This window comes from Paramormyrops kingsleyae, chromosome 16 (genome assembly GCF_048594095.1).
Source record: "Paramormyrops kingsleyae isolate MSU_618 chromosome 16, PKINGS_0.4, whole genome shotgun sequence".
In the NCBI taxonomy this organism is placed as follows: domain Eukaryota; kingdom Metazoa; phylum Chordata; class Actinopteri; order Osteoglossiformes; family Mormyridae; genus Paramormyrops; species Paramormyrops kingsleyae.
The window spans coordinates 24,297,226-24,322,984 of record NC_132812.1 but is presented as its reverse complement, the minus strand read 5'-3'; the positions used below and the strand labels follow the sequence as shown (position 1 = coordinate 24,322,984).

The window sequence follows — 25,759 nt, the reverse complement described above, 5'->3', positions numbered from 1 at the left end:
TGAGTCCAGACGCAAATTCACAAGCAAATGGTGAAGCTGAGCAATGACTCAAAAAGATCACTATGTTCGGCGTGCGTGTTTGTGTTTAAAAGCTGAAATACCCGTTAGTGTTTCGGTGTTTATGTGAACATGAAGTAAAAGCCAACAAAAGGTTTTTCACTGGGACAAAAACACTGGTCAGCATTTTTAAAGTGCGAAACGCACATGCAAACGCACGCACACGGAGACACGCACACAGAGACACACGGCACCACACTCACATCCCACCAAGTATAAAGTTTGACATCTGCCATACAGATACACGATACAGGACATGAGCAAGACAGAAAAGCCTATTTAAAAACAAAATAAACATGGTGAAATGTATATAAATTATTTAAAGATTTTATTTGAGCATGCAGTTTATGTAACCCTACATCTCAAAAGCCACTAGCTCTGAGATCAGATCTACTAAACAACAGAACAGAAGAGGAAAAATAATGAATAAAAAAATATAGATAAAAGGTTATCTTTACAAATGTAGTACTGCATATGAGTGAGGATTGGCCGCTTCTCGGCTGCTGGACACGGATAGGCTCTCCCGTCTCATTATCATAATTTGTGTCCAGCCTTCCCACAATGCACCAGGCCAAGACATCGGTCAAGCCCCACCATGGGCTGCCTGCCAGCCAAGCTTTAGATGATGAATGCTGAGCTATCGATTAAAAATATGCCGGAGGTTTCCCTTTTCCGCCGTAACGAGAGGTGATAGTTTGGCCATATCCACAAAGATCCACTTCAGCACATGTAAATACAATGGCTTTTTACAACCGTCCTTCATGTTATGTTGCTGAAATCACTAACCTTCATCTTTAAAATATACACCCCTCCATCACATTAAAATTCGAACCCCTGTTCAAATAAGCACCCCACCCCTTCCCAGCAGCGATGGCGGCCCACATCGATCCATTATGTATACGCCGTTTTGGATGGATTCCCACGCCATCTACAGGTCACTCTGCATAGTGCATGATGGACTCCACGTAGTTCCCAGGGAAGAGTCCCGTGGTTCCGCTCATCACGCCCTCGTACCAGCCGTCATCGTTCTTCTTGATCACGTAGATTATGGCTCCCTCCTGGAAGGAGAGCTCGTCCTCCTTGTCCTTCATGTAGTCGTAGATGGCCACCACTGAAGTCCGTCAGAACGCAGGGAGCAAACGGAGAAGTGAGGGTCAGTGCCAAGGGAGCAGAGGCAGGAGGGAATGAGCGCAGGCAGCGGAGGAAGGCCTACCTTTCTCCAGGTAAGTGCGGGGGGCCCACGGCGGGTCTTCCTCCGCGTAGGGGTCGCTGTACTCCACCACAGCCGACTCCTCCTCGTACTCCTCAGGAGGCGGCGGTGGTGGGGGCGACTGCTCAGATGCCGGCTCATTGGAAGGAGGCGGTGGAGGAGGCGCGTCTGAGACTGAGCATGAACGGTAAAGACAATTAGCAAGACGAACAAAGTAAAGCATGTAAAGATGCAGCAGGGGCTCCTGGGATAGTCAGTGACATGCTCTCCCCCATGCAGAACTACATGGGATTCACCCCGGTGACGCAGCGCCCCCCCCCCCCCCCGTGCTGCACGTGGGGTTAGCGAGCATCACGTCTGATGTAGGCTGGCACAGGTTTCACACTAAGCGAGGCATGCTGATGTAGGCTGGCACAGGTTTCACACTAAGCGAGGCATGCTGATGTAGGCTGGCACAGGTTTCACACTAAGCGAGACATGCTGATGTAGGCTGGCACAGGTTTCACACTAAGCGAGGCATGCTGATGTGTTTGAGCGCCACCTGCTGGCGACAGGGCTGCCCACTGGCTCCTCCGGGGAGCGGGCCGCAGCTGGGGGGCGGCAGTTCGTGGCCACTTACTGGTCTCCTGAACCCGAGCCACGAAGCCCACCAGGGGGAGCTGTGGAGTGATCTGCAAGATGGAGGGGGGAGGGGGAGCGAGCGAGCCTGCTCTCCAGCGATCCCACCCCCGACAACATGCGCGAGGCCGGGCGTTTGGGGTGATTGGGTGGGCGGAGCAGAGGTGAGGAAGATGGACGAGGGGGGGGGTTTGGGGAGACAGAGGGCAGGTGGTTAGTTTGGTGCACGGACAACCGCTGTGAGGAACAGAGCTCTTCTACACGGCAGAGGGGAAGCAGCCTACAGTGACCGCCAGTTAGCATCAATGCCTAATGCCACACACTCGCTAAAAAGGGCTCATTTAGGATCTACTGCCCGCCCAACCCCCACAGCCATAACAGTGAAAGAGCTGCTATGATCACATCAGTTAGTCTCGCGGGGCACAAACCAAAATCCATGGTATAATTACACAGTATTAAGGTGAAACAAATTCTCTCTGAAAAAGAATGAAATAATTTAAACACTAAGCAGGCATCTAATACTACAGGTGACCGCTCGGAGGGAGTGGCTCTCCATACCTTGGCTCTGGTTGAAGTAGGGCCCCCCATTGACTTGGTTCTGGGGGAGGCCGGGCTGGCCCGTAGCAGATGGGGGCCGGCGGTACGGCAGGGACCCCCCCACCGCGGGGGTGCCATGCCGCGACACCGGCCGGTTCATGCTGTAGAACTGGGCAGCGGGGCCTGTAAAACAGAACGCCGACAGTGAGAGGTGCTGCAGTGTGCTTTGCTGGCCTGTAGGAGGCAGTGGTCATTACTAAACGATGTGCTTGAGGAACGGCTACTTCCATTCTTCCACACCAGCCAGGCATGCGGGTTGAAGTCTTTGGCTTCTTAAATGCTTAATCAAATTAACTACACAGTTCCCAGGTCATTCCCCTTAGACATCTGCAGAGTAACTAAAGACTTTAGCTCAGCTATCTGTGCAGGATGACGCTTCAGGTCCTCAGGGGATTTTGCTTACTACCCTGTTTCCCGTGTGAGATTTTGTGCAAACCAGCTTCACATCAGCAAGTTCATTCTGGAAAAGGGCAGGAGGCCAAACGGCTGACTTGAGAGTGGAGTTTCAGGCCAGGATCTTCTCCAAAGCCCACAGCCTAACATCTCTGAGCATAAATCACCAGCCAAAGGGATCCAAGTACACTAGCATGCAACACAGAGCAGAGCCGGATCCAGCTGGCAAACACACTCATGCCGTTTGGGTTCAGGATGAGCAGGAAACAGGCAGACGAGCTGCACAGGAAGTGGACACACCCACACGCACACAGACTCGGCCTGCAAGTGTACCGTGGGCAGTGGTGGCTTGATGGTTAGGGCTTGTAATTGAAAGATTGCAGGTTCGAATCCCCCACCAGCAAGTCACCACTCAGGTACCCTGAGCAAGGTACCGTCCCCAAGCACTGCTCCCCAGGCGCTGAATTAAGCTGCCCCCTGCTATGTCACGAAAGTCACATATGGGTCAAATGCAGAGGACACATTTCGTTGTTGCGCACTGTGTGCTGTGGTGTGTTGACAATGACCACTGATCACTAAATTCTAATTCTAATCTAAGGGTTTCCAGACTATTCTTTAATCTGATACTACTACCTGCAAATGCCCAGGAAAAAGTTAGGGGCAGTTACCAGGCAGATAAAAGTAGAGGTCAAAACGACAAGGAGGGGGTGCAGCCTGGAGTTGTGTGCGAGTGAGTGTGGGAGGAATTACGTTTTGGCACCAGTGAAGAATGAGGCAGGCTTGATATCACCATTACAGCACAAACTCAGCACAAACATGGATGAGAAGGAGGGTATTTCGGTGTCAGGATGCGGTGCAGCCAGTGATGGGCACACTGAAATGGCACAGGCCTGTCTCCAAGGAGACAGCCCCCTCCCAGAGCATCGTGGGATCTGGGATCACCAGGCCGCCGTCATGCTGGAAGCGTGGTTCGAATTCCAGGGGCAGGGTGGTGAGGTGAAGATGGAGCTGGAAATAATGGCTTCCAGAGCCGGCAGGATCCGGCAAAACCAGTCCAAAGCGCAGCATGTGTGGGAGGCCTGAGGCTTCCTCAGTGCATGCACCTGCCCCTCCCCTCAGTGGGGCGAAGGCCGGGGGGGGCACTCACCTGGCACAGGGGTGCTGTTGGCAGCAGAGGTGGTGACAGCAGAAGCGGGCGGGGGGAGCTGTGAGGGGGGAGGAGCCTCGGGCGGGGCCCTTTGGGCCTCTGAGGGGGGGATTGGGAACGGGAACGGGGCGGGTAGAGGGGCAGCGGGGGTGGCGGAGGAAACTGCGCTTGGTGGGGAGGTGGGGGCACCGGCGCCCCCGGTGGTTGCGGCTTCACAAAGCAAGCAGGAGGCAAAGGAGACAGGAGCAGGAGAGAAAGAAGGAACTGAGCGATAAGGAAGCATCCCGTTCGGTTACCAAGACGCCACAGACACACAGCGATAGGCTGCACGGCCCCACTGAGGCGGCCCGTATCGTCACTGCCACACGGAAGGGGGGGGCCTACCTGGGAAGGCACTGGGCGGAGAGGGGGTGGGCACAGCCATGGGCACGCCCACGCTGCCACTGCCGCTGTTCTCACGGCTGCTGCTGCGGCTGCTCGGGTGGCTGCCCCCGCTGCTGCCACTGCTGTCGGAAAGGGGGGGGGGTCAGGCTGTCACCGGACTGTCACCGTACGCTCCCCACCCCCGCCCATCATCATCCGCAATAAGAGACAAATAACGGCCCAGTGGCAGGGCTGCTGTCAACACAGTACATGTCCACAGGCCTCTGAGCATCGTCGGACAGTGTTTACAGTGTTTACAGTGTTTACTGGGGACGGTCAGGGACCGATGTTAAGGCTCCCAGGTAAAGCAGGCAGACTGATTACAGCCTCGCAGGGCTGGTGCCACCAGGAAGGCCAGGTTAGGGGGCAAGTGGGAGTCACGCTGCCTTTTATCAGAGTGATGCACTGCAGGAGAGTCAGAGCCTATAGAAGTGCCCCCACCCACAGCAAGGGGGCTTCACAGATCTGGGGGGGTGCCATGCGTTTATGATGCCAGGTCTGAGGAAATCTCCCTGCACAAATAATGTCTAAAACACAAACATTTCTGAGTTAAACAAGGGAAAGTGTGTGTGTGTGTGTGTGTGCGCTTGTGCTCTTAGGCCTTGAGCAGGTACCTGTACGTGCGGTTCCTCTGGTTAACAGACGCCGTGCGCACGGGGCTCGGGTGCTGTGCGGACGCCAGGGTGCGTGTGGGGCTGGCAACATAGTCGTTAGGAACCACAGGTGGGCGCACCGGCTCGAGCGTCCTATAAGGGGAGTGCCGCCTGTGGGGGGGGGACAATACCACACAACAAGGGGGTGTCACTGGTGGATGGGAGTGGTAGGGGTCCCTGTTCTATCTATGCTCAGACACACAGACTCAAACACAGTGCAATAAGCGGGTATTTCTGAAGCATCCCTCGTGAGCCCCGAGGGGGGCTGCTTGGTTGCGGAGTCGTGCTCATGCCTCACCGTGGCGACAGTGCACATCGATACCTTGCAGGCCAAACACCCACTGAGCCGTGCTGTGATTCACTCCGCGGCGGCTCCTCTCTTCCTCATCCCTCCCTCATTCTCTCTCTCTCCACCCACCGGGTTCAGCTGTGTGCTTCAGCATTTAACGGTATTTATTACTTTACCAGTTGGCTTATCAAGATGAAGCAGGATGGCTGACTCTCACCCCAAACTCCCAGAATGCACTGGGGCTCTCTCTGAGCAGACAGCTACACTTTCACATCTTAGAAACAGTGGATTCCACATTAAGAGCTGCAGCATGCATTTCCACGCTGACACACTCATCTTGGAAGCAGGGGAAGGAGTGCACTGAGCTTCCTGCTACTGCAGGGTGAACCTGTGAACTGGTGCAGACGTGCCGTTTGGAAAATATGAAAGAGGGAGGGGACGTTCCAGGGACGTCAGCCTCAGGAGACTGGGAGGAAGTGCAGCACTCATCCGGACTGTATCCCACCATCACTCACTCACTCACTCACACACACACACTCACACACACACACACACACACACACACACACACACACACACACACACACACACACACACACACACACACACACACACACACACACACACACACACACACACACACACACACACACACACACACACACACACACACCTTGCTCACCAAGACAGACAAAACACCAGGACCATTGGGCAAAGTCAACCGCACCAAAGCGTACAGCGAACTGCACACCACAATGCACACCACAATGCACACCACAATGCACACCACAATGCACACCACAATGCACACCACAATGCACACCACAATGCACACCACAATGCAAGAGCCCTGTCATGCAATGAGGAAGATTTCACCAAAACGCCACCTGGAGGATTTTAATCCCGTTGCTTGTGCATGAAAGCAGTAAAGCTACGTTCAATGAAAATGTCTGCTAAATGTCACACATTTAAAGACTGGCCCAATTGCATCTGGACACACAACCCCCTCCACCTCCCCCTGTCTTTGAAATCCCCAAATGTAAGAAGGCTTGCAGCTACTTTAAATGTCACCTAAAGGTCAAACAGTCCCCCCCCCTGCCAGATAGACTGCGTGACTCTCACCTCTACTAGCACACACAGCCCGAAGAACCCAGATAAACTCAAGGCCCCAGCCTGTCAATGGCCAGGCACCTAATCTGCCCCGGGACCCAGCCTTTTAAGATGTGGGCTATCCATCTGTCTCCAAGCCCTGATCCAGTGGTGCAAAGGGCCAACTGACTAGAGGAAGACGACTGCATTTATTCAGTGACTGAAGGCACAATGGGTGTGAGCTATTCATGAAATATCAGTATGAGGTACAATCAAACTGACAGAGATGACCGGCGACACCCCACACACACCAGCCCCCGGGAAACACCGGTACATACAAACTATACACGCGCTCATAAATGCACACACAGGCACGGCCCGCTTACGTACCCAACGGTGGCCTTTCCTGACACAGGTGGGCTTGGGGGCTTCTGGGCGGGCGGGTTTGTGCGAGGGAGACCGCCCATCTTCATGTTCTGAGTGTTCACCTGCAAAGGACAGTGGTTGGGCGTGAAACACCGCAAGCTGCTGCAGGACACACACGACCACAAACAATAAAAACGGACGACCTGGTATCCGCAGCCAAGACAACAGACAAGCATGGACCAGGAGCACAGACAAAACCACGAAACATCACTTCCCATCCAGCCTCACTGCCAGCGCTTCGCTAATCGGGTTAGCCATTGGGATCGTGCCCTAAACAGAAGCAGACGGGACCGCTTGTTGGGCCTCTCCTGCTTCGACGCTTGTGCAGTGGTGCCCTCAAAAACTGCACAGAAGTTTTGGTACAAACAGATTCTGTGTACCGGCTTGTCGCTTTCCTGCTCTGGACAGTCAACTAATAGTCCAGATACGGCTTCAGGACCAAGGCGCAGCAGAAAGTCTGCCGAGATCGATCTGTCAATCAGATTTCAGTCCTTCACTGCTGAAGCGAGTGTCAGAAAAACTGGCATAAAGGGAGGGTGGAATATTCATCACCGATGGATGGACCTGTTACCTGCTTTGATGTCAATGATTCACATTTACAACATGTAGTTCAAGACACAAGGACACCAGGGGGACCTTCGATGATATCTTCTCTGCCTCCCCCTCCATCATCAAGAAACACTTTCTTAGCAAAACACCTCATCTTCCTCAGATCCTCTGGGCAGTAATTAGACCTGATGAGTGGTTTCTTAATGGTGCGAAATAGCAGAATGTGGGGGGGGGGGGTGCGGTGGCCTTACTGAGTCACTGATCTCCTCAACCTTGAGGAGGATTCATCGCTGTTATTAAACAGCGCTGGGATGTCGCCCCTTCATGATGGAGCCCAGAGGGGAGGGGGGCAGAGACAAAGACATCATCTGTCAGTCCTTCTACGTGCAAGACAACCACTAAGACAGCCTCAGCAAAGTCACAGCAATTATAATGCTTACCTTGAACCTAAGCAACCACTTAGTGATTAGAATGCGGGCAACACAAAAAAAAAAAAGAGAGAAAGTAGTCGAAAGGTTAGTGGCTGAAGGTTGTAAAATGGCAGAGAGTAAAATCCATGAAAATCCTCCCCCAAGGAGGACTTTGTTAGAGAATCCAACTCCATGCAAACAATGTGTCGCTAATATAACAACAGATCTGGGGTGAGTTTCCCGAAGCCTTCTTAAGGCTACGCCGTTCGTTAGTTCCATCTTTTAACACAGAACTTAAGAACGACGTAGCGCTAAGAACGCTTCGGGAAACTCACCCCTGATCATTGACAGGCCATTAAACACCCATGGTTTCACATAAAACAGGGCTTCCTGTCATCTTGGGATCAGTTACGCACATCTACAGCAGGCTTATCCAAACCCCCTCCCCTCCTAAATAATGAGATCTACACGCAGCCTTCATGCCCTAGCAAACTGCGGCAGGGATTCTCCAGCTGGAGGTGGCTGGAGTGAAGGCCTCCGGGAACCTTCATTACCATGTTACGTTTTGTCAGGGAGAACCAGCAGCCACCAAACACTGGGGGGGGGGGGACATGCAGGCTAGCAGTGACCTAAAATGCTTGATCAAAGCTTAGCAGAGCTTCACTGCCTGAAAAAATCAGGGCTGCATTTATGGGAAGAAGGATTTATTTATGCATTTACAGAAGCAGGCTGGACTCCGGCTAAAATGCCAGTATCCATCTACATTTGAGAAACGCCTCAGTCACTGCCATACCTTCACTCCATGGCCGATGTCATCCAGTATGTTGAAGTCGACTGGTTTCCGGATGTAGCGCACTGGCCTCTCAGGATTGGCCGGAGCAATGATTTTGTGTGTGCGGGAGGTGTTCTTATTGGTGGTCAGGATGCCAATCTCTCGCCGGGCGACCTTCTCCTTATGGATGTCCACCGTCTGGACGAGGTAGAAATGTCAGCACCTCATTTTTGACAAACCGTGCGTTTCCGCAAAGCAGGAAACCTGTAAATGTTTGCTGCGGCATTGCTGTTCTACATGACTGTCGTACAGTGTGTCCATCTTTATAAAAAAATACACCCACCAAGCATTTCCGGTGAACATTTACCAACATGTCGACTGGAGGTTTTTACGGAGCTTTTGAATTTTCATCCTTTGAATGAACCAACAGAAACTGAGGACAGGAAATGCTGAGCTACAGGTTGACCAGCATATGTTGGATCTTTTACTCAAAATCAGAAATGGACAGGACTTTAAGAGACTGCAGTCTGGCTAGTGAAGATCTCAGTAGTCTGCAGTTTGAGGAATTAACTTCATTCAAACATCACAGTAACCAGCGAGGCGTTTAATCCAATTTTGCCAAATGACAAAAAGACAACAACTAACTACAAGCCTTAAGAAGAGAAGAGCCAGCAGACATTTAACACAGGCTGGCGTCAGACCGCATTCGCCCGCGAGTGGCCGGGAGAGACTAGCTGCCGTCTCTGGGATCCAATTAGCCGCTCGTCCCGTCTGGGCCCTGGCGCTCGGTCAACACGCTTAAACCCAAAAGGGCCCCTGACATTCTGCATTAGAGAAGGCTCCCTTCCCATAATGCAATGCTCTCCCCCCTCTCAATGTGTGTCCCCCACAGATGTTTCCGAAGAAAACTATGGCTCCTGTCATGCAGGCATAAAGAGTTCAATCATCCTGTCTGTCAAGGAATAAAGAAGTTCTCTAAAAAATAAACAAGCAAAAGCACACTTGACCGCTGTCCTCGCCAAAAGTCAAATGTACGATACTGATCTATCTCCGGCCCCATGGACAAAAAAAAAAGTGTCACACTGTCCAAACCCACAGGGGCTTCTGTGTGCTGTTTCTTAGGAACGGGCCTCATTAAAACACACCGGAGATGGGGGGGGGGGGGGTCAGTAAATACAGCCTGTGGGCCAATGACATGCTGCTGCCACATGAGGGAGCCACGGGTCATTAGAAAACCTCTCAGACGCTGAGCGTAAACGTGTCAGTGAGCACCAGTGAACATGAGCATCGTCACGCACCCCCGATAAACCGAACATGGCTGCTTTCGGCCTTCCTGCCTGCGGCTCGGGGCCGTAGCGCCCGGCGGGGCCCACCTGCGAGATGTGGTTGATGGAGGACTCCATGCGGCGTAGCTGCGAGGCCTGGATGTCCAGCATCTGCAGCACGTTGTTGGCCAAGGTGTTGATGAGGTAGGCCACGCTGGCCAGCGACTGGGTGGTGTAGTTCTTGGTCTCCTCTAGGGCCCTCTGCTTGTCTGGCGACTGTGGAGGGAAACGAGGAGAGATGAGGTGAGTGCATAGGATGACAGTGGCAGGTACCACCAGCAGGGACATCAGACGTTTATGCAGAGGGTCACTCAGAAGCATAAGTAACTGCAAACCACACCTCCAAACACAGCTGTTGTACCCTTGAGGATCATCCCAGACCTGGATCAAAAGGGCTAATCTAATGGAAACACGGCTTTCAGTGGCATGGCTTGCACCCACTGTCCTGCCACCCTGTTCCTCTCTAAATGCCACCACTAAACCCAGTGCCCCCTTGTCCACCTCACAATGGGCCATTGTGCTCTGGTACTCTGTGCATGTCCTCAGCACGCAGTGAGACTGAAAAGCAGTGGGCCGTGGCGTATGTGAACCAGCAGAGCCATGCTGGGGGCGGTTGGGGGGGTTGAGGGTCACTGGGCTGGAAACACCCGATGGACAAGCGCAGTGCACTCTCTGAACCGACACTTCGCTGGGCTGGGGGGGGGGGGGGGGGGGGGGGGGGGGTAAGGGCAGCTTGTTGGAGCCAGGATAATGAAGGATAATGAGGACATTGACCTGGGACCAAAGCAATCACAGCAAATTAAATACCTCAGCAGCGCATTGAACAGGTCCTCCAACATCACTGTGCACTGCGGGGGGCACAGTTACCCTCCTTCACTTACACCCTTTAAAAGCGTCGTTCTGACAGCCTGCGGTTCTCTGAAGGAAGGCTTTTCAGTAGACTGATATTTAAAGAGAATTACACGGCAGGAGCAGCCTGAATGAGGGAGGGTGGAGCGCCCCGACCATACAAAGCCAGCAGCTAGGAATTACGGACCGCCCCGGAGAATTGCCACACGCAGCGGAGCCCTGCAGAGCGCCCCCTGTCCGTGCTGCCGGTGCGCAGGTGAATTTAAAAGACCTCCAGTGCTTGATGGAGAACCCTGCTGTGTCATCTGGTGGCTGCTCAGGTATAGAGCCGCATCTCGGTCACGGACGGACATGGCCATACCCCCAGAATGAATCCGCAGCCGACAGGCACACTTTCACCAGTGTGACAGCGAACAGTACTATGCATTGAAGGAGGTGGATACTTCTCATCCCTAGCAGGGACCAACATACTCAACTAGCAGGGAAAACACAGAGAGCAAGACAGCCATGGACACCTGGGACCCAGAAAGTCGGAGGCCCAGTAATAGGGTGGTGAAGCAGCCGCCCCCTGCTGGCCTCAGTGAGGATAACGTGTACATCCATCCTGAGTGTGGATCTCACACTGAGGCAAAGAACCAGATTCACCAGCAGGAAGCTCAGAAGCAGAAGTAAGATGGGAATGACAAGGGGGAGGGTGGGGGGTGCAGAGCCCTCAGCCGCCGTCTCCGGCCCGCAGGAGGGGAGTTCGCCCGGCTGCAGAGTGGCGGCAGGTGGCCGGATGGCGCGGCACTCACTGGGCGCCTTGTTCTCGCGCCGCCGCCACCGGCCTCCTACACGCAGCAGGTGCCTGAACAGTAGCGGCTTTCTTCTCATTCCAGTCGCACAGCAAGCGAAGGCGCGAGCCTCAGGAGGCGGCCGCCGAGACAGCCCCCGCTCGCCCTTTGTCCCGTCCTGCTCGCGACGCGAGGAAAGGCGCCCCACGGAGCAGCACATCGGCCGCTCTGGAGGTCCATTTGCATTGAACGCCGGGGCGGGAGGAATGCAAAACTCCTCGCGAAGGCACAAAGATGACAGCGCGCTTGCACCCTGGAGTAGCCCCAGCTAGCAGCCAGCCACTGTGGCCCATCTGCCCTTTGTCCAAGACATAATAAACTGAATGTGTAAACTGGGCAGCTGCCTGGGCCATTGTGTTCAGCGAGGCCAGATCATCCAGGGTAATCTATCATTACTGTGTCCATCTGCTGCTCGCAGTCGGTGCGGTATTACTCTCTTCTGGCATCCTACTCTGAATGCGAAACAAACTAGTCAAGAGGCAGATCGCTTGGTGTGTAAAGCCGATTCTGAAGATCTCGGTGGACCAGGATCAGTTTGGAAGCAGGAAGTGCCGCAGGGCATCACATACGTAGGCTTCCTGTGGAAACACGGCAGGAAATTACCTTACATTTACCTGTGTTAAATTTCATCTGCCGAGTATCAGCCCAGTCGCTAATTAAATCCAGATCCCATTGTAGCCTCTCTGCTGCTAGATCAGTATCTGCTACAATCACACACCTTGGTGTCATCTGCAAATTTAACCAGTTTACTGTATGTATTGGTGTTAATATCATTAATGTAAATTAGGAACAATAGTGGTCCTAAAATTGAACCCTGCGGTACCCCACTATGAATGCAGGCCCACTGTGACATTGTGCCTCTACTAACTACTCACTGCTTCCTGTCAGTTAACCAGTTTTCGGTCACCATACCTTAAGAAGGACATTGCTGCCTTAGAAAAGGTGCAACGGAGGGCTACAAGAATGATTCCTGGTCTTAGAGGAATGTCTTATGAGGAGAGGTTAGCTGAACTGAATCTGTTTAGCCTTGAGCAAAGGAGACTAAGGGGGGACATGATCCAGGTCTATAAGATTCTAACGGGTCTGGATGCTGTTCAGCCAAATGGCTATTTCAATATTAGTTTAAGTACTAGAACTCATGGCCTTAAGTGGAAATTAGCGGGAGAACATTTTAAAACAAATTTGAGGAAGCACTTTACACAGCGTGTAGTTAGAGTATGGAATAGTCTTCCTGCTAGTATAGTGCAAGCTAAAACCCTGGGTTCCTTTAAATCAGAGCTAGATAAGATTTTAACAACTCTGTGCTATTAGTTAAGTTCTCCCCAAACGAGCTTGATGGGCCGAATGGCCTCACTGTCGTCAGTTTAACAAAAGGTAGTGAAAGGAGCTGTTCCTGGTGGAGGTGTGATTTGCATTCCAGCCCCGCTGATTTCCATGAACCATATGAAAAGTTCATTGACATACCATCTGGCAGAGACCGAGAATCTGAAGTGCAGCTTGAAGTTCGATCTTAGATGTTAACAGATTTCACAAGTTGAGCGTAGTGCATACGACCATATTTGAAATTCTTATTCTCGCACTATTTAACTTAATTAAAAGCAGCTGCTCTCTCACTCCCTGCCGAACCTCACACGTCTCGCTGGAGCCATGCAGGATTTTAGCCTCCTTAACAGAGATATATGAATTAACACCTTTAAACCCTACAGTCCTTAAAGTGTATCATGTTTGTTAGACTAATAATTGACAGCCTGCTGAACATCCCTGATCCATCCAAGGTCTGAGTCGTCAGCCTGAGGCAGACATGCAACACCGAACAGAACCTGGAACAGATTTTACTCCAGTGGGGGGGCGGCTGATGGGTGTCAGCAGGCCGTCCACTGCAGGATAGCCGTGTGGAATGTGGGATGAGTGGGACAAACCCTGCGACTGTCTGCACCCCCCCCCCGTTACCTCGGTATCTATGAATGATGCCACACAAAACAAAGCAGCCCCCCCTGACCTGCCCAGTCAAATACAGCCCAGCTGTACTGAACTGTCAGATACTGGCAGCTCTATTAAGGACAGGAAAAAATAAATTGTCACACGTCCGCACAATGGATACTGTCAGCCTCGAGTTAGCGTGGCCCAAACTAAATAAGGTGCAAGCTTGGCTGCAGACCAGCACTCACGTTCACTTAATGGCGTTGTTAAGCGGGGTTGGGGCCCCGGCCACACACACACGCCTCCGGCTCCGGGAACGCTCCTCCACCGCTGGCTCACAGGAGCCCTGCTGGGCGCTTATTTGTAGCGGCCTGCAGAAGGTGTGGCACACGGGAACCCTGCTGGCCCCAGAGCTCGCCAGCTGCCCTCTTTGTGGCCCCACGGGCACCTGGGATTTCACCATCAGAGGGGCGAACTGGAAGAGCAGAGGGGGGCCGAGGGCCGGCTGTGCCGTGGGGGCCAGCTCGCCGCAAGATCAGGTCTCCGGCACTTTCAGAAGTGTATTAAATGTTTGGCCGCTTAAAGAGAAGCAACCGTTTTCCCTGACTGTGATCCCTGGAGCCCCATAGGCCATCATTCCTACCATCCTAAGCCATGACCATAATGCATTTTTAGTTTTACTTTTTAGTTCCGGGAACAAGGCCACTGAAGACATGCTGACACTGTGCAACTTGCTAGGAGCTTCAAAGCTCTAGTCTACACACCAGAAACGGCTCCGATCATCTCACAACCGTGAAGAGCAGCGGTTGTTCTCAGATTGTTATGCAACGAAAGCTTGGAGGCCCAAGGTCTGTTTCATCCCAGCAAATGTGACGGAGGCAGACAAGTCTAGAAAACACACTGTCAGCCCACACTACTACCACACCGGTGAAGCAATTCAAGGCCATAGATGGTAGCTACTCAGTGAATCAATATAGAACAAAGAAAATTGTTTCTACGTCCACAGAAGCATTTGATTAATTCAAATCACATTTTAAAAATTAGGTAGCAAGATAGACTTCCAAAGAGATAAAATGAAATGAAGGAACTCATCATGAGTGATGTGAAGTTTTGTACCACTTTTCCAGAAAGGTGCCTTTTTAAGACATTTAATGAGGTGCCCGCCCTCTCCCCCCAGATTCACCACCCACTGTGTGCTTTTGAATCCAGGTGCTACACTCCTGTCCTCATCTGTAGCTGGTGCTCTGGAAACATGGCAGGATTTTGAGTTACAGGCAAGCGATATGAGTAATGGCAGTGAACAGTTCCAGCAAGGCCCATGAGGGGTGCCCCATGCAGTACAACGGCAGCCACACCACGACTCGGCCAGAGGTCCAGCTCACCTCTGTTCCGTTCTTTTTTGAAACCGGTGGAAATGCAGGCTGGTTCTCAAAAGGCACCAAGCGAGAACCAGCCCAGCACCAGCTCTGTGTTGGTGGAAACGAGGCAAGACGAAATTTTGAAAGTCATGACCACAGAACTGCAAAACCCTATTGTGCACCCCACCCCTCCTCATGCCCCAACACCATGGCCACATAACTATCTTTAGGCTCTGTTAGTCTGTGTTTACTCTGCCTGCTGCTGAGACATCAATGAAGCAGGGAGTCCCAGCGCTGCAGAGTCTTTAAACGTTTCAGTATCTGAAGACGCTGGAATCAAAATAGCAGGAAAGTGAGGCAGGAGGGAACAGGGGGAGGAAAGCAACTCCAGCAGCACAGTGTGCCTGTAATTCCCCAGGATGAATAGGAAACGTTAGTCTACAAGGTGAGTCACACAAGAGCAGTTGGAAACATGCCTATAGAGGCCTTGCAGCATTCTAATCTTCAGACAGTCAAAGATGTTTTCACAACGTCTCAAAGCTTCAAAAATCTCCAGGTGCTCTCACACATCAACTGGGAAGGTACCCAAATCTCAGCATTTGACCAACCAACCACCTCCGGTTCACCTCCCAGGGCCGTGGCTGGGCTCAGTGTAACTCAGGGGACACTCCTCGGCCACATCTCACCTGAATGCAGCTGCAGAAGAGGCATCCCCCCAATCTGTGCATTTAACCCCCCCCCGCTTCCCAATCAGTGGAGACTAGGTGGCACCATCTGACTAACCTTACATGGGCATGTATTCTTCCCGGTCACACAGCTAAATGGACACTTGCCAGCTGTAACACCTGACCCCCCCCTTTTAATCTAAACTGTGCTTTCCCCTCATTCCCGCTCTGTCTGAATGGCGCCTTAACCTGACATTTGTATTTAAATAATCAGTAACTGTTCCAGTTACTGATTACTACTGCCCCCATATATTTATCGTTTCTTTAAGTAAAGAAGTAAAAGTGGAGGGCATGTGAAGCACAGCTCAGTGTCCCGATTCCATCCAGAAAGCCGCCAGCTCCATCAGCTGCAGCCCTGCCAGCAAGCCATCAGCTCGCAGACGGAATGATCTGCTTTTCTAGATCATTTAAATATCATTACACAGCAAAGGCTTACCGATCATGTCTGACAAAAGACCGAGAGGCTTGCTCAAATCAAAACCATGTCTCTGAAAAGGCGTCCTCAAATCTGCCAAGACATTATGGCGATAAACAGGGACACACGGACACGGTCGTACATGGCACAGAAGCTGCTCCGGCATCACAGACGGCTATCTTCTGCTGCGAGCTCTGCCCCCAGCACAAGGGCCCTTTCAGGATCACCGAAAAGGGGGAGGAGGAGAGAGAGCAGAGCCTGACCACTCGGAGTTATCCGTATCTCATTTTTAACTCTGCTTCCTGCACCACAGCCCTTATTATCCGCCTACTGTCTTGACTTTGAGAAGCTGAAACTGCGTTTCCCCTACATGCCGCCACACCTCTGTTTAACCCATGCTTTTGCCTGACACAAAGACTTCAAGGACCAGATTATGAGCAGAGGTGCGTAGTTCATGGTTCTGAGAGTAAAAGTTCAGACCAAGATTTTGCTTCAACCACCCAGTTGAGTATTTTGTGATTGTGACTCTGAACTGGTTGGTTGAAACAAAATCTTGGTCTGGACTTATACTCTCTAAACCTGAACTACTCACTTCTGATTAAAAGAAAATAAACTAAAAAAAAACACATATTTAACATAAAAACCACAATGTGACAACACAAGCACTGAAAGATAAGGTGGAACGGGGGTGGGGGGGTTGCATCCTTATCAATTACAGCATCGCCAGTTGAGGACTTAGGCCAGGGGTGCCCAACTCCAGTCCTGGGGGGCCAGAGCCCTGCACATTTTTGGGTTTCCCCTCATTTAACACACCTGATTCAACTCCTTGTGCTAATTACCACACAGCTCTTAAGCTTAATCATTTATGGTGGAACAGGGAAAGAACTAAGCTACACAGGGCTCTGACCCCCCAGGACTAGAGTCGGGCACCCCTGACTTAAGCCCTAAGGGGGTGCAGGGGAGGCAAAGTGGGCATTTTGGGAACCTTGTGTTACTCTCGGGCATGTGACAGAGCGGGATCGATAGGTTTCATCTAGTTATTCAGCACTTCTCTTGTCCTGGGGAAACCAGGGGAAACGTCCAGTTCTCACCCCCAAAGTGACGCTGCTAATTTGCAAATTACAAACGGCATACAAGCTGCTGAGAGGGTAAGCCTGCAGTGTCCCTCCTAGGCACGAACTTTCAGTCTTTTGCCAGTCCACAGTATGTACCACGGTATCAGACAGACAGACAGACACCAGCAACAAAGAAACAAGCCTCAATACTAGTGTTCCTGTTTTCATTTAAAACATAAAAAATCCCTGCATAACAGAGGAGGAAAGAGTTTAGTCTCAGAATCTTCTACCCCAGGGAACAAATGTGAGAACTTCACGCGGCCTTCGCCGAATGAGTCACACGGCTCCTTACTCCAAACCAAACAACTCCGTCCAGCCTCTCTCTCCTCCACCCCCAATCTCTCCACCCCCATCAAAAACATCAAGGAGAAGGAGGAGGATATCCTAAGGAGGGCACCCCAGACACACCAAGCTCACAGTCCCCCCTCCCTAATTCTAGCCTGAGAAACTCACATGGACTGTTTTTAATAGCAGTACTACATTAAGACAACTGACTCAATCAAGAGCTTGATAATAAAGTGAACTGCGAATTTTGGTGTTTTAGCATTTGGATTAAAATAAAATTAATCTCTAGAACTGGAACTGGCTGTACTGGAATGGACGCAGACTTAACCCCCAGTCTCCTGTCTGTCCCACTACAGTGAGATGCTTTGACAGACTTTAGCATAGAGAGCCAGGTCCAGCAAAAATCCCAAGTCCCCATCCAGGCAGAGGCGTCGGGCCAAAAACCTTGCAGTCTATAGAGCGATGAGGGTGGTTCCCCCAAAAACAGATGCACCACACATAATCTCAGTATCCCTCCACTCACTCTGACCACCGGGGGGAGTTACAGGGTGATTTTAACTAGGAAGAGAAGCACCAGGAAGTCAAAGGTACTTGCCACCACAACAGTTTCCTGCTCTTCTACACACGCGAACTGAACAATGAATGCATCTGCCCAGTACTTCCCTTTCTCAGCCCTGATAACCCTGCTGAGCTAGAGCAGCAGTATGTGGGTTGCTAATCTCACCAGTGCCTCCTCCTGGGCTTTCAACAGGTCAGCTTCCACCGCTGCTCTGCCTGGAGTAGGCTAAAATGGTGCCGACTAATTCAATGGCAAGAAATTTTATCGTAATAACATTATGACCCTCAAGGGCTGAAAAGGTGACTTGACTTAGGTCAGTTATTGATTCTGAACAGCAGGAACTCACTACACATTCACTCACACCGGGCCAGCCCTGGCAGACGAAATCATAGCACTGGTATAAACAAACCGCGCATGGGGGTACGTTAAGGCTAACTGCTAACATGGGGGGGGGGGGGCTTGTAAAACTGCTCACAGCTGTTGCGATCTGCGCTGCTTCATCCCTCCATCCCTCCGGGGAACAACTCCCTTAACCGCGCATTCACTACTCCGTATGGCCTTGCCTCGGGTCCGTGCTCTCATTCTTAAGGTCGAGATGTTTACTAAGAGGAACAGGAGGTGAGAGGGAGAAGGACGAAACACAAAGGCAGCCATCTACAATCAGCTCTAACTGGACAGAGTGTTTTTCACTCCCAGAGCGCAAGTAAGCAAAGTGTTCATATTTTATTCTGAAGGTGATAACTGGAGCGAAGCTCCCTGCAGTAGAAGTCTGCCCCCAATTCGTGGGGGGGCGGGAGGACTCTGCCGCAAACGCGCAGTCCGGCGTAGGAAGCGGCTGACCTCGCGGCACGCGGAAAAGCTTTGCCACGTGCTGAGCCCCCTTCCCAGCGATGGTCACCCACCTCATGGGCTCCGCCACGATCTCGCCACTGTGTGTTGGCGTGCTGCCTGCCAAAGGCCAGAGGTATTGAAGTGGCTGGGAAGCAGAACTTCCTTTGAAAAGGACAATGATCGGGAAATGATAAAACTCCTGAATGCATTTCCTGCCTACGGCACTCAGAACAGCAACCTCGTGGTCTTTTCTTTGCAGAGCACTCTAAGAAAGAAGACAGCCCCAATTACGTTACACTTGCACCAACGTCAACAGAATGGCGAGGTGGAAGGCACGCCCACAATAAGGCTAACGTACCATCATGTCCAGGACACAACTATCAGTAAAGCTCAGCCAATAAAACCTGCCCTGTGGAGGAGACCACCTCTGGCCACAGGGACTTACAGACCAAGACCAAATCTGTGCTTCAGACCAGGAGGTGAAGGCTGAGGTCACAGCAGTATCACCACTGAGGTAAACCATGCTCTTCGGGTGTTCCACCTAGGCTGAACCACATTATCCTGGCTGGCAGCTCACAATAAATGACAGCAGGATAACATGAGCAGGACATTAATGAGCAACCCTAAGGTGTGACTAGTGTGGGATCCAATAGCAGACGCTACAGCATTAAAATGTCACAAAAACAAACCATGGCTGTATCTTAATTTAAGCCATAACCAAGAAGAATGAAATATTAGCTTCAATGAGGGCCAGGTAATGAAATCAGCGATAGGGATTGTAAGTCTTGCTCCAAACGGGACAGCAGACAGAACCACATGACATGGAAAAAAGGAAGAGGAGATGAGTCTGATGAAACAGTGGAAAGGATTTAAAAAGCAAAATGGGACCGTTTCAGCTTCAGCACAAGGGAAACTCAGGAAAAACAGTCGTGTCTTAAGAAGGGTCGGGAAAATCTACCATTGTGGTCTTCAGGCTCACAGAAAAAAAGCAGCCCATTCAGTATTAAACAGCAGATTTATAATGAATAAGCCCATCACCTGTCTGGGCTGTATCTCAGCACATCCACCCCCTCCCTATCTTAAAGGAATGCATTATACTTGCGACCAATTTACAATGAGCATCCACATTTACTTACCTAGCATTTGTATCCATGGTGATGTGTGATTGTACCCATTTATACAGGAGGATATTACTTAAAGTGACACAGAAGCAGCATAGGATGCTAAAAGGTACTTTAGCAGTTCTTCATCACCATGACACAGCATCCTTCTAGCCAAAACTAACATCGCCTTCGTCGTATTCCTTATCTCTGGGCTGTGTCAGAAACAGGGTACGACTCTCCCCAGCAAGCGATGCACCTACAGCCAGATTCTACAGGTAACCGGACTCGCTTTTACAGGTTAGTGTGAAAGTGAGAAGCCATAATAAACTGGGGCCCTGCTCTCATCACCCGTTCGAATCGCTTGGCCGGCTGCCAGCTCGCACGGCAGCAGTCCGTGTCCCAAACACGCTGCTGTCGGCATGCGTTGCTGTGGATACAGGTCACACTAAGCAAACAGGTTATTGGTGGCATCTAAGATACAGAGCAGGAACTACTCATGCCTTTAGAATCGCTTCAAGGACAGATGAGTCCTGAATTTGGAGAAGTCATTTCCCTCTGGCTGCTCTTTAACAACGTGTTTTCACTCACAGAACCGACTGGACGTTTTTCCTTATTGCACCCCCTCCATAAACACTGCAGTGTGTGAAAATCCCAGGAGGGTGGCCGTCTCCGAGATGCTGGAACCGCCACGCTTGGAGCCAACAACCGCCGCACGTCCAAAGTTGCGTGACGCATCCTAGCCATGCTAATGCTTAGCCGCACGGTAAGCAAGCCTATCTGCGCGCTGCTAGAATTCAAATGCAGAGGCATGATTCACCGTCTGGAGCAGCAGGCTACGTGGCTTCAGTAAGCAGGTGTACCTGACAGACTGACCAGTGAGTCTACATCTGGCAATTTAATTTCGTGAGGCAAATGGTCGGATAACCTAAGCATTCAGTATCACACAAATGAAATTAAAGAATGTAATTCTGTGTCAAAAATACAGGAGTTTAAATGTGTCTGCAATGGTTTGTCACCAGGTTTTGGTGCAATCCAATCAACAGAATCAATCTGCCATGCCACAAACATTCTGAGACATAGGCTTTACAGCTGTTCTATTAGCCCAAGTATGGACAAGCTGGTGCGGGGGAGACCAGCTGCACAGACAGAGGACAGCTGACTCAGGTGCCAGCTGACTCAGGTGAATTTTCAGGAGAGTATCCTGCCTGTAGAAACCCCTGATCACCCCCCCCCCCTTATGGAGAAAGCAGAGCAGAGGAGATGACAAACACATGTGTCCAAGCGGGATACATTCCGGCCTGCAGACTTCATGAAGACACACCCTCTATAAACCATGATTCATGTGAAAAGAGCTCACTGCAAAGCACTGGGTTTGTGCTGCCTACTCATGGGTAGTAGCAGTCAACATGTACACAAGCTGCTTATCTAACCAATGTGACTTAGTTCCTAACCATATTTCCAGCTGAAAGTTTCACCAGAACAATTCAGTACCTCGATTAAGGTACTAAAGTCAGGTCTCTTGAAACAGAAACCTTTAGACTAGAGGTGCATGACCTCAGCCACTTAACTATCCATTTTCTTAGACACAGGTAATGTTCTTCGTCATGTAGTTATGCGTCTTGCAGCTCACAATATGCATCAACAAGTAGTTCATGGTGACTGCCCTTCAACCAAGGCCCAGATGATCCACACGTAGACTAGAGATTTTCAGAACTGGCCATTTTTTGGATTTCAAATCATCTACTCATAACAACACTGGAAAATGTCACTCACAGAGCTGAAGGCACCTCTTTCCCTCCCCATCAAAGGACTGAAGGCCCAGACCAGCTCATAAAGCAAGGTGCCAACTATGCAACAGCTTGTGATGATTATAGTGGGAAAGCAGTCAAATCCCCCCCCCCCCCCCCAAAGGGAACAGAACAATGCCCACTCTTAACGTTAATGCTCCCGCCGGGTCCGCCTTAGTGTAACCTCTGCATGTCTAAGGTATTCAAAGGAATACATTTAGTAATTCAACTTTCTAACACAGGAAGTAAAAAAAAAAGAGGAAAATATAGACAACATACAGAAACAGGATTATAAAAATCTAAAAAAGTCAAAATGGAAAATAAGCTTAGCTGAAAGGCAAATGAAAAAAAACAGGGTTTGTGGTTCTGTGTCCTTGCCAAACATCTGATCTGCAACAGGTTTCTAAATGTTGTGTAAGAGCAATTTTATTTTAAAACATGTAACAGTAATAATTTCTGCTTTGTTTGTTACACTTTTATCCACATTTATTTAGAATTTGTAATTGTTTCCACCTTGCATCCATCCTCCAACTTTGTATCTGGTACAAGGCTGCAGACTATATCTACCAACTAAAAGTGTTGAATTCACAAGTTTAACAATTGATTGTTTAATATATTCCTATAAAGGAGAGAAATGGTCAGTGACGAATCAGCACAGATCAATGGAAGGCCTTCCACCGACATCAGAGGTAATCTCTGCTTCTCATCAAAATCAATCCACCGCACTTTTGTGTTAAAGTGAACCGTGCCTTTGGAAGCAATTCTCATCGGCGTGCCGCATGGCAAATCTCTCATCTGACACAAAGAGGTTAGAGTGTCCCCATGTCCACTGTAGTGCAGACCGCCACATGGCAGTGGGCTTAAGAGAGCATGCTCTCTCTCTCTCACGTACACATAATATAGCAATGGGGTGAGTCAGAGTCAGTCTGACTCTGACTCTCTAATACAGCCCTCTGACTCTCTAATACAGAAATCCATTAACCTCTGGTTTTTCTATATAAAGTCCGTTTGCATGCTATATTAGGTACCCAAACTCACCAGTCTTTTTCGCTCTACCTCCCATTCAGTCGATGAAAGGGCAGGGCCGGCCGATGTTCATGCTGCCAGTTCAAAGCCCTATTTCAGACCGACTTGCCGCATGGAAACACCCCTCACCGCGACCCCAGTCTTAGCAGCACACCAGGCCAGATGAACGTCTCCCAGCTCAATGCACTTGGGATGTCACGCAATTTGGTAACAGAAAAGATTATACCCTTGCTTGAGCGTTAATAGAAAAGCATCATCACCTGGGGTCCAAGATTCACATAGATGGTGACTCTAGTCTAAGGTGCACATTTCAGATTTCACTGCCACATCCCTAACCATAGATGTCTATACACCTGTGGCTGAGACCATGACTGTACAAGTTTTCTGGAATGTTTTAGGGGCAATGATGACCTAAAGGTTAGGAAAGCGTGCTTGTGAAGTTGTGATTGAAAGGTTGCTGGTTCGAGAACCAGCAAGGTACCGCCCCCACGCACTGCTCCCCAGGTGCTTAATAATAGCTGTCCCCTAACCTAATGTCACAATGTCACATATGAGTTAAATGCAGAGGACAGACTTCATTGCTGTGGTGTGTCAATGACAATTAATCTTCACAATTAATCACTTTCACTTTGAATTCACAGCTAAATTGAAAGTGAAGGCATTTAATTTCCATATAGAAATTAAACAGTGATCTACCATGCTACACTTTATTTACATATCATGCAATGTAAGATTACTGAATATTAAGCAAATATTAGTGCAACAACTTGACTGTTCACCAATCCTCATACAAGTCCCATATTTGAGAAAGTTTGAGCCTATAGTTAGCTGCATATTGTTAATTATACTAAGGTTATGAAGAAAAAACACTAAGACATTTGGCAGACTACCGCCAATTACTTGGTAAACTGACACTTCCTCATTGCCAAAAAAATTCCCGGAACTTTTACCAGTAAATAACCCACAGATAGCTAATGTTTTCCGTCTTAAACGTGTGGCACAGAACAGCCGCTACAGATTAAGCAGTTAAACGCGACAGCCTGCAGATGCCCCGGGAAGTACTGGGGCTCACAAAGGACATCGCAGCACTAAGCAGCAACCTGATGCATTTTCTCACCAAACACTAATGAAACCTAAATGATTCTTCTTTGAAGTCGCATACAGAAATGCGTCAACGCCTGCTGAATTTAAGAATACTTTTTACTCTGGGGGGCGTCTTGCTCATTAACGTTTGGATTGGACTCCTGGAAAGCTGCAGCTCTCATTTATCAGATCCGATTGAGCGAGTAACCCCGTAATCATAATTACACAAGAAATAAGACGGTACCTCAAGGCGTCAGTCAGCGCTGTACATCAGCCCATGTTCACGCGCATAACTGCATATGCAGTTACGGTCCGCAATATTTGTAATTTTCTACATATAGCTCTTAAACACTATAGCTGATCAATATTATTTCAAAAGTAAATGGAAATAGATAGACAGATAGACATATCTATTTTATGGGCGTCACTTGAGCAGTGATTTTCGCCTTACGACTTAAGTACAGATTGTACATCCGAAACGACCATTTGTAACAACCCCCCAGCATGTAATATATACATCGCAACAAAGTTAAAAGTGACCTTAAGCTCTCCGATGCATATGCACATCAGCGAATATTAGAAGGAGCGTCATTTATTAGGCTGATAAAACTTAAGGTGCAGAAAAGTCCGATTCATTTTGGAGAGAAAACAGGCGGGCCGCAGCTAGACGCAACCCGCCCAACACCGATTCCACATCATCGCTAACCAGTTAACTACCCAACAGGTATGGTTAGTACCAGAGGACACAGGTACTGTTACCATTTAAACTCATCAATTAAACCCAACTAATTAGGTTAATGAAGCCGGTCTGAATACAGATTCATTAGTAGTCAGAGTTAAACACAATTCTCAAGTAGATAACTAGTTGGCTGGAAATAAAACCTAACCCAGCTGAAAGGTTTAACACGTTAAGTTAAATTTCCACGAGAGTCGAAAAACTACAGCCAATGTGAAAAAACGAGCGAGCCTGGGGGGCTGCCGGATCACCGGCGAGAAAATGAGGAGGTGTCCGAGCAGGGGACGGTATACGGGGGAGTGACCGGCGAGGGAAGGAGAAGCACCGGCGGGAGGACGAGCGTCGGAGCGCATGGCCCCTGGGAGCTCCGCACGGCAGGCAACGACCGGACCCAGCGCCGGTCATGCGCTTCCCCACCTCAGCGCCCGTCTGAGCAGCCGCCGTTCTCTGCTCCTTATTACCTGGATGTAGTTGCTTTCGCAGTACTCCGCAACCCGCTCCAGGTTGGTGAAGCTGTCCAGTAAAGCCCTCCGACCTGCTGGAATCTCCTCTTCCAAAAGCATCTGCAACTCCGCCATCTTTACATGTTTTTCCTCCCCCCCACTACTCCTCCTCCTAACGCTGGAACTGAGGAGTGCGCGCTCTTCCCCGGGAAGCGCGCTCCCGGCTGGCATACGGGCGCGCTCTTCCACAGGAAGCGCTGGAGCGCGGCACTTCCTCCCGGCTCGAGACTGCGCTGACATCTGGTGTCGAAGGAAAAACCAGCGCGAACGAAGTTGCCACCTCGCGTGGTAGTAATGCAAAAAAGTAATGCCAAACACTAATGCTGATGTAACGTGTCTGCGAGATAATTAACTCATCACTAAAACAACATTTTGCTGATAACGGTGCTGGTAGAATTGAAAAATCAATAGTACTGACTGAAAACATTTAACAGCTTAAATGAAATTAAACAAAAACTGGTCATTTCTACACAGGAAGCACATCGCTGCACTCGCAAAGGTCAAAAGGAGTCTTAATTGCAGCGCTGTTGTCATGACAACCTTTCCATTTCAATCAATAAAATAGAGTCCCCTTCTATTATAAACAGAAGTGCAGAAAACTGGAGGGAAATCTAGTAGCACCCATTTTAAAAAGCCCTAAAATACATGCATCCAATTAGAAACACGTGATTAC

The 25,759-nt window shown here is 50.0% G+C and overlaps 1 protein-coding gene across 5 annotated transcripts; it reads right to left on the bottom strand.

Annotated features, from left to right (window-relative positions):
• Positions 1-422: 422 nt before the first annotated feature.
• On the bottom strand, positions 423-25,546 carry LOC111858373 (abl interactor 2-like). Of its 5 annotated transcripts, XM_023840119.2 has the most exons (11): positions 25,045-25,537; positions 10,007-10,174; positions 8,655-8,831; positions 7,892-7,909; positions 6,867-6,964; positions 5,060-5,209; positions 4,407-4,528; positions 2,444-2,605; positions 1,887-1,973; positions 1,271-1,441; positions 423-1,168 (listed from the first exon to the last, which is right to left on the bottom strand). In XM_023840119.2, exons 1-11 carry the CDS (start codon positions 25,324-25,326, stop codon positions 993-995), a joined length of 1,611 nt encoding a protein of 536 aa, XP_023695887.1. In that variant the 5' UTR covers positions 25,327-25,537; the 3' UTR covers positions 423-992. The 5 variants fall into 5 exon arrangements, with proteins under 5 accessions (XP_023695887.1, XP_023695889.1, XP_023695888.1 ...); XM_023840121.2 differs by lacking the exon at positions 1,887-1,973 and having other exon boundaries at positions 25,045-25,536; XM_023840120.2 differs by lacking the exon at positions 7,892-7,909 and having other exon boundaries at positions 25,045-25,532.
• Positions 25,547-25,759: the final 213 nt, after the last annotated feature.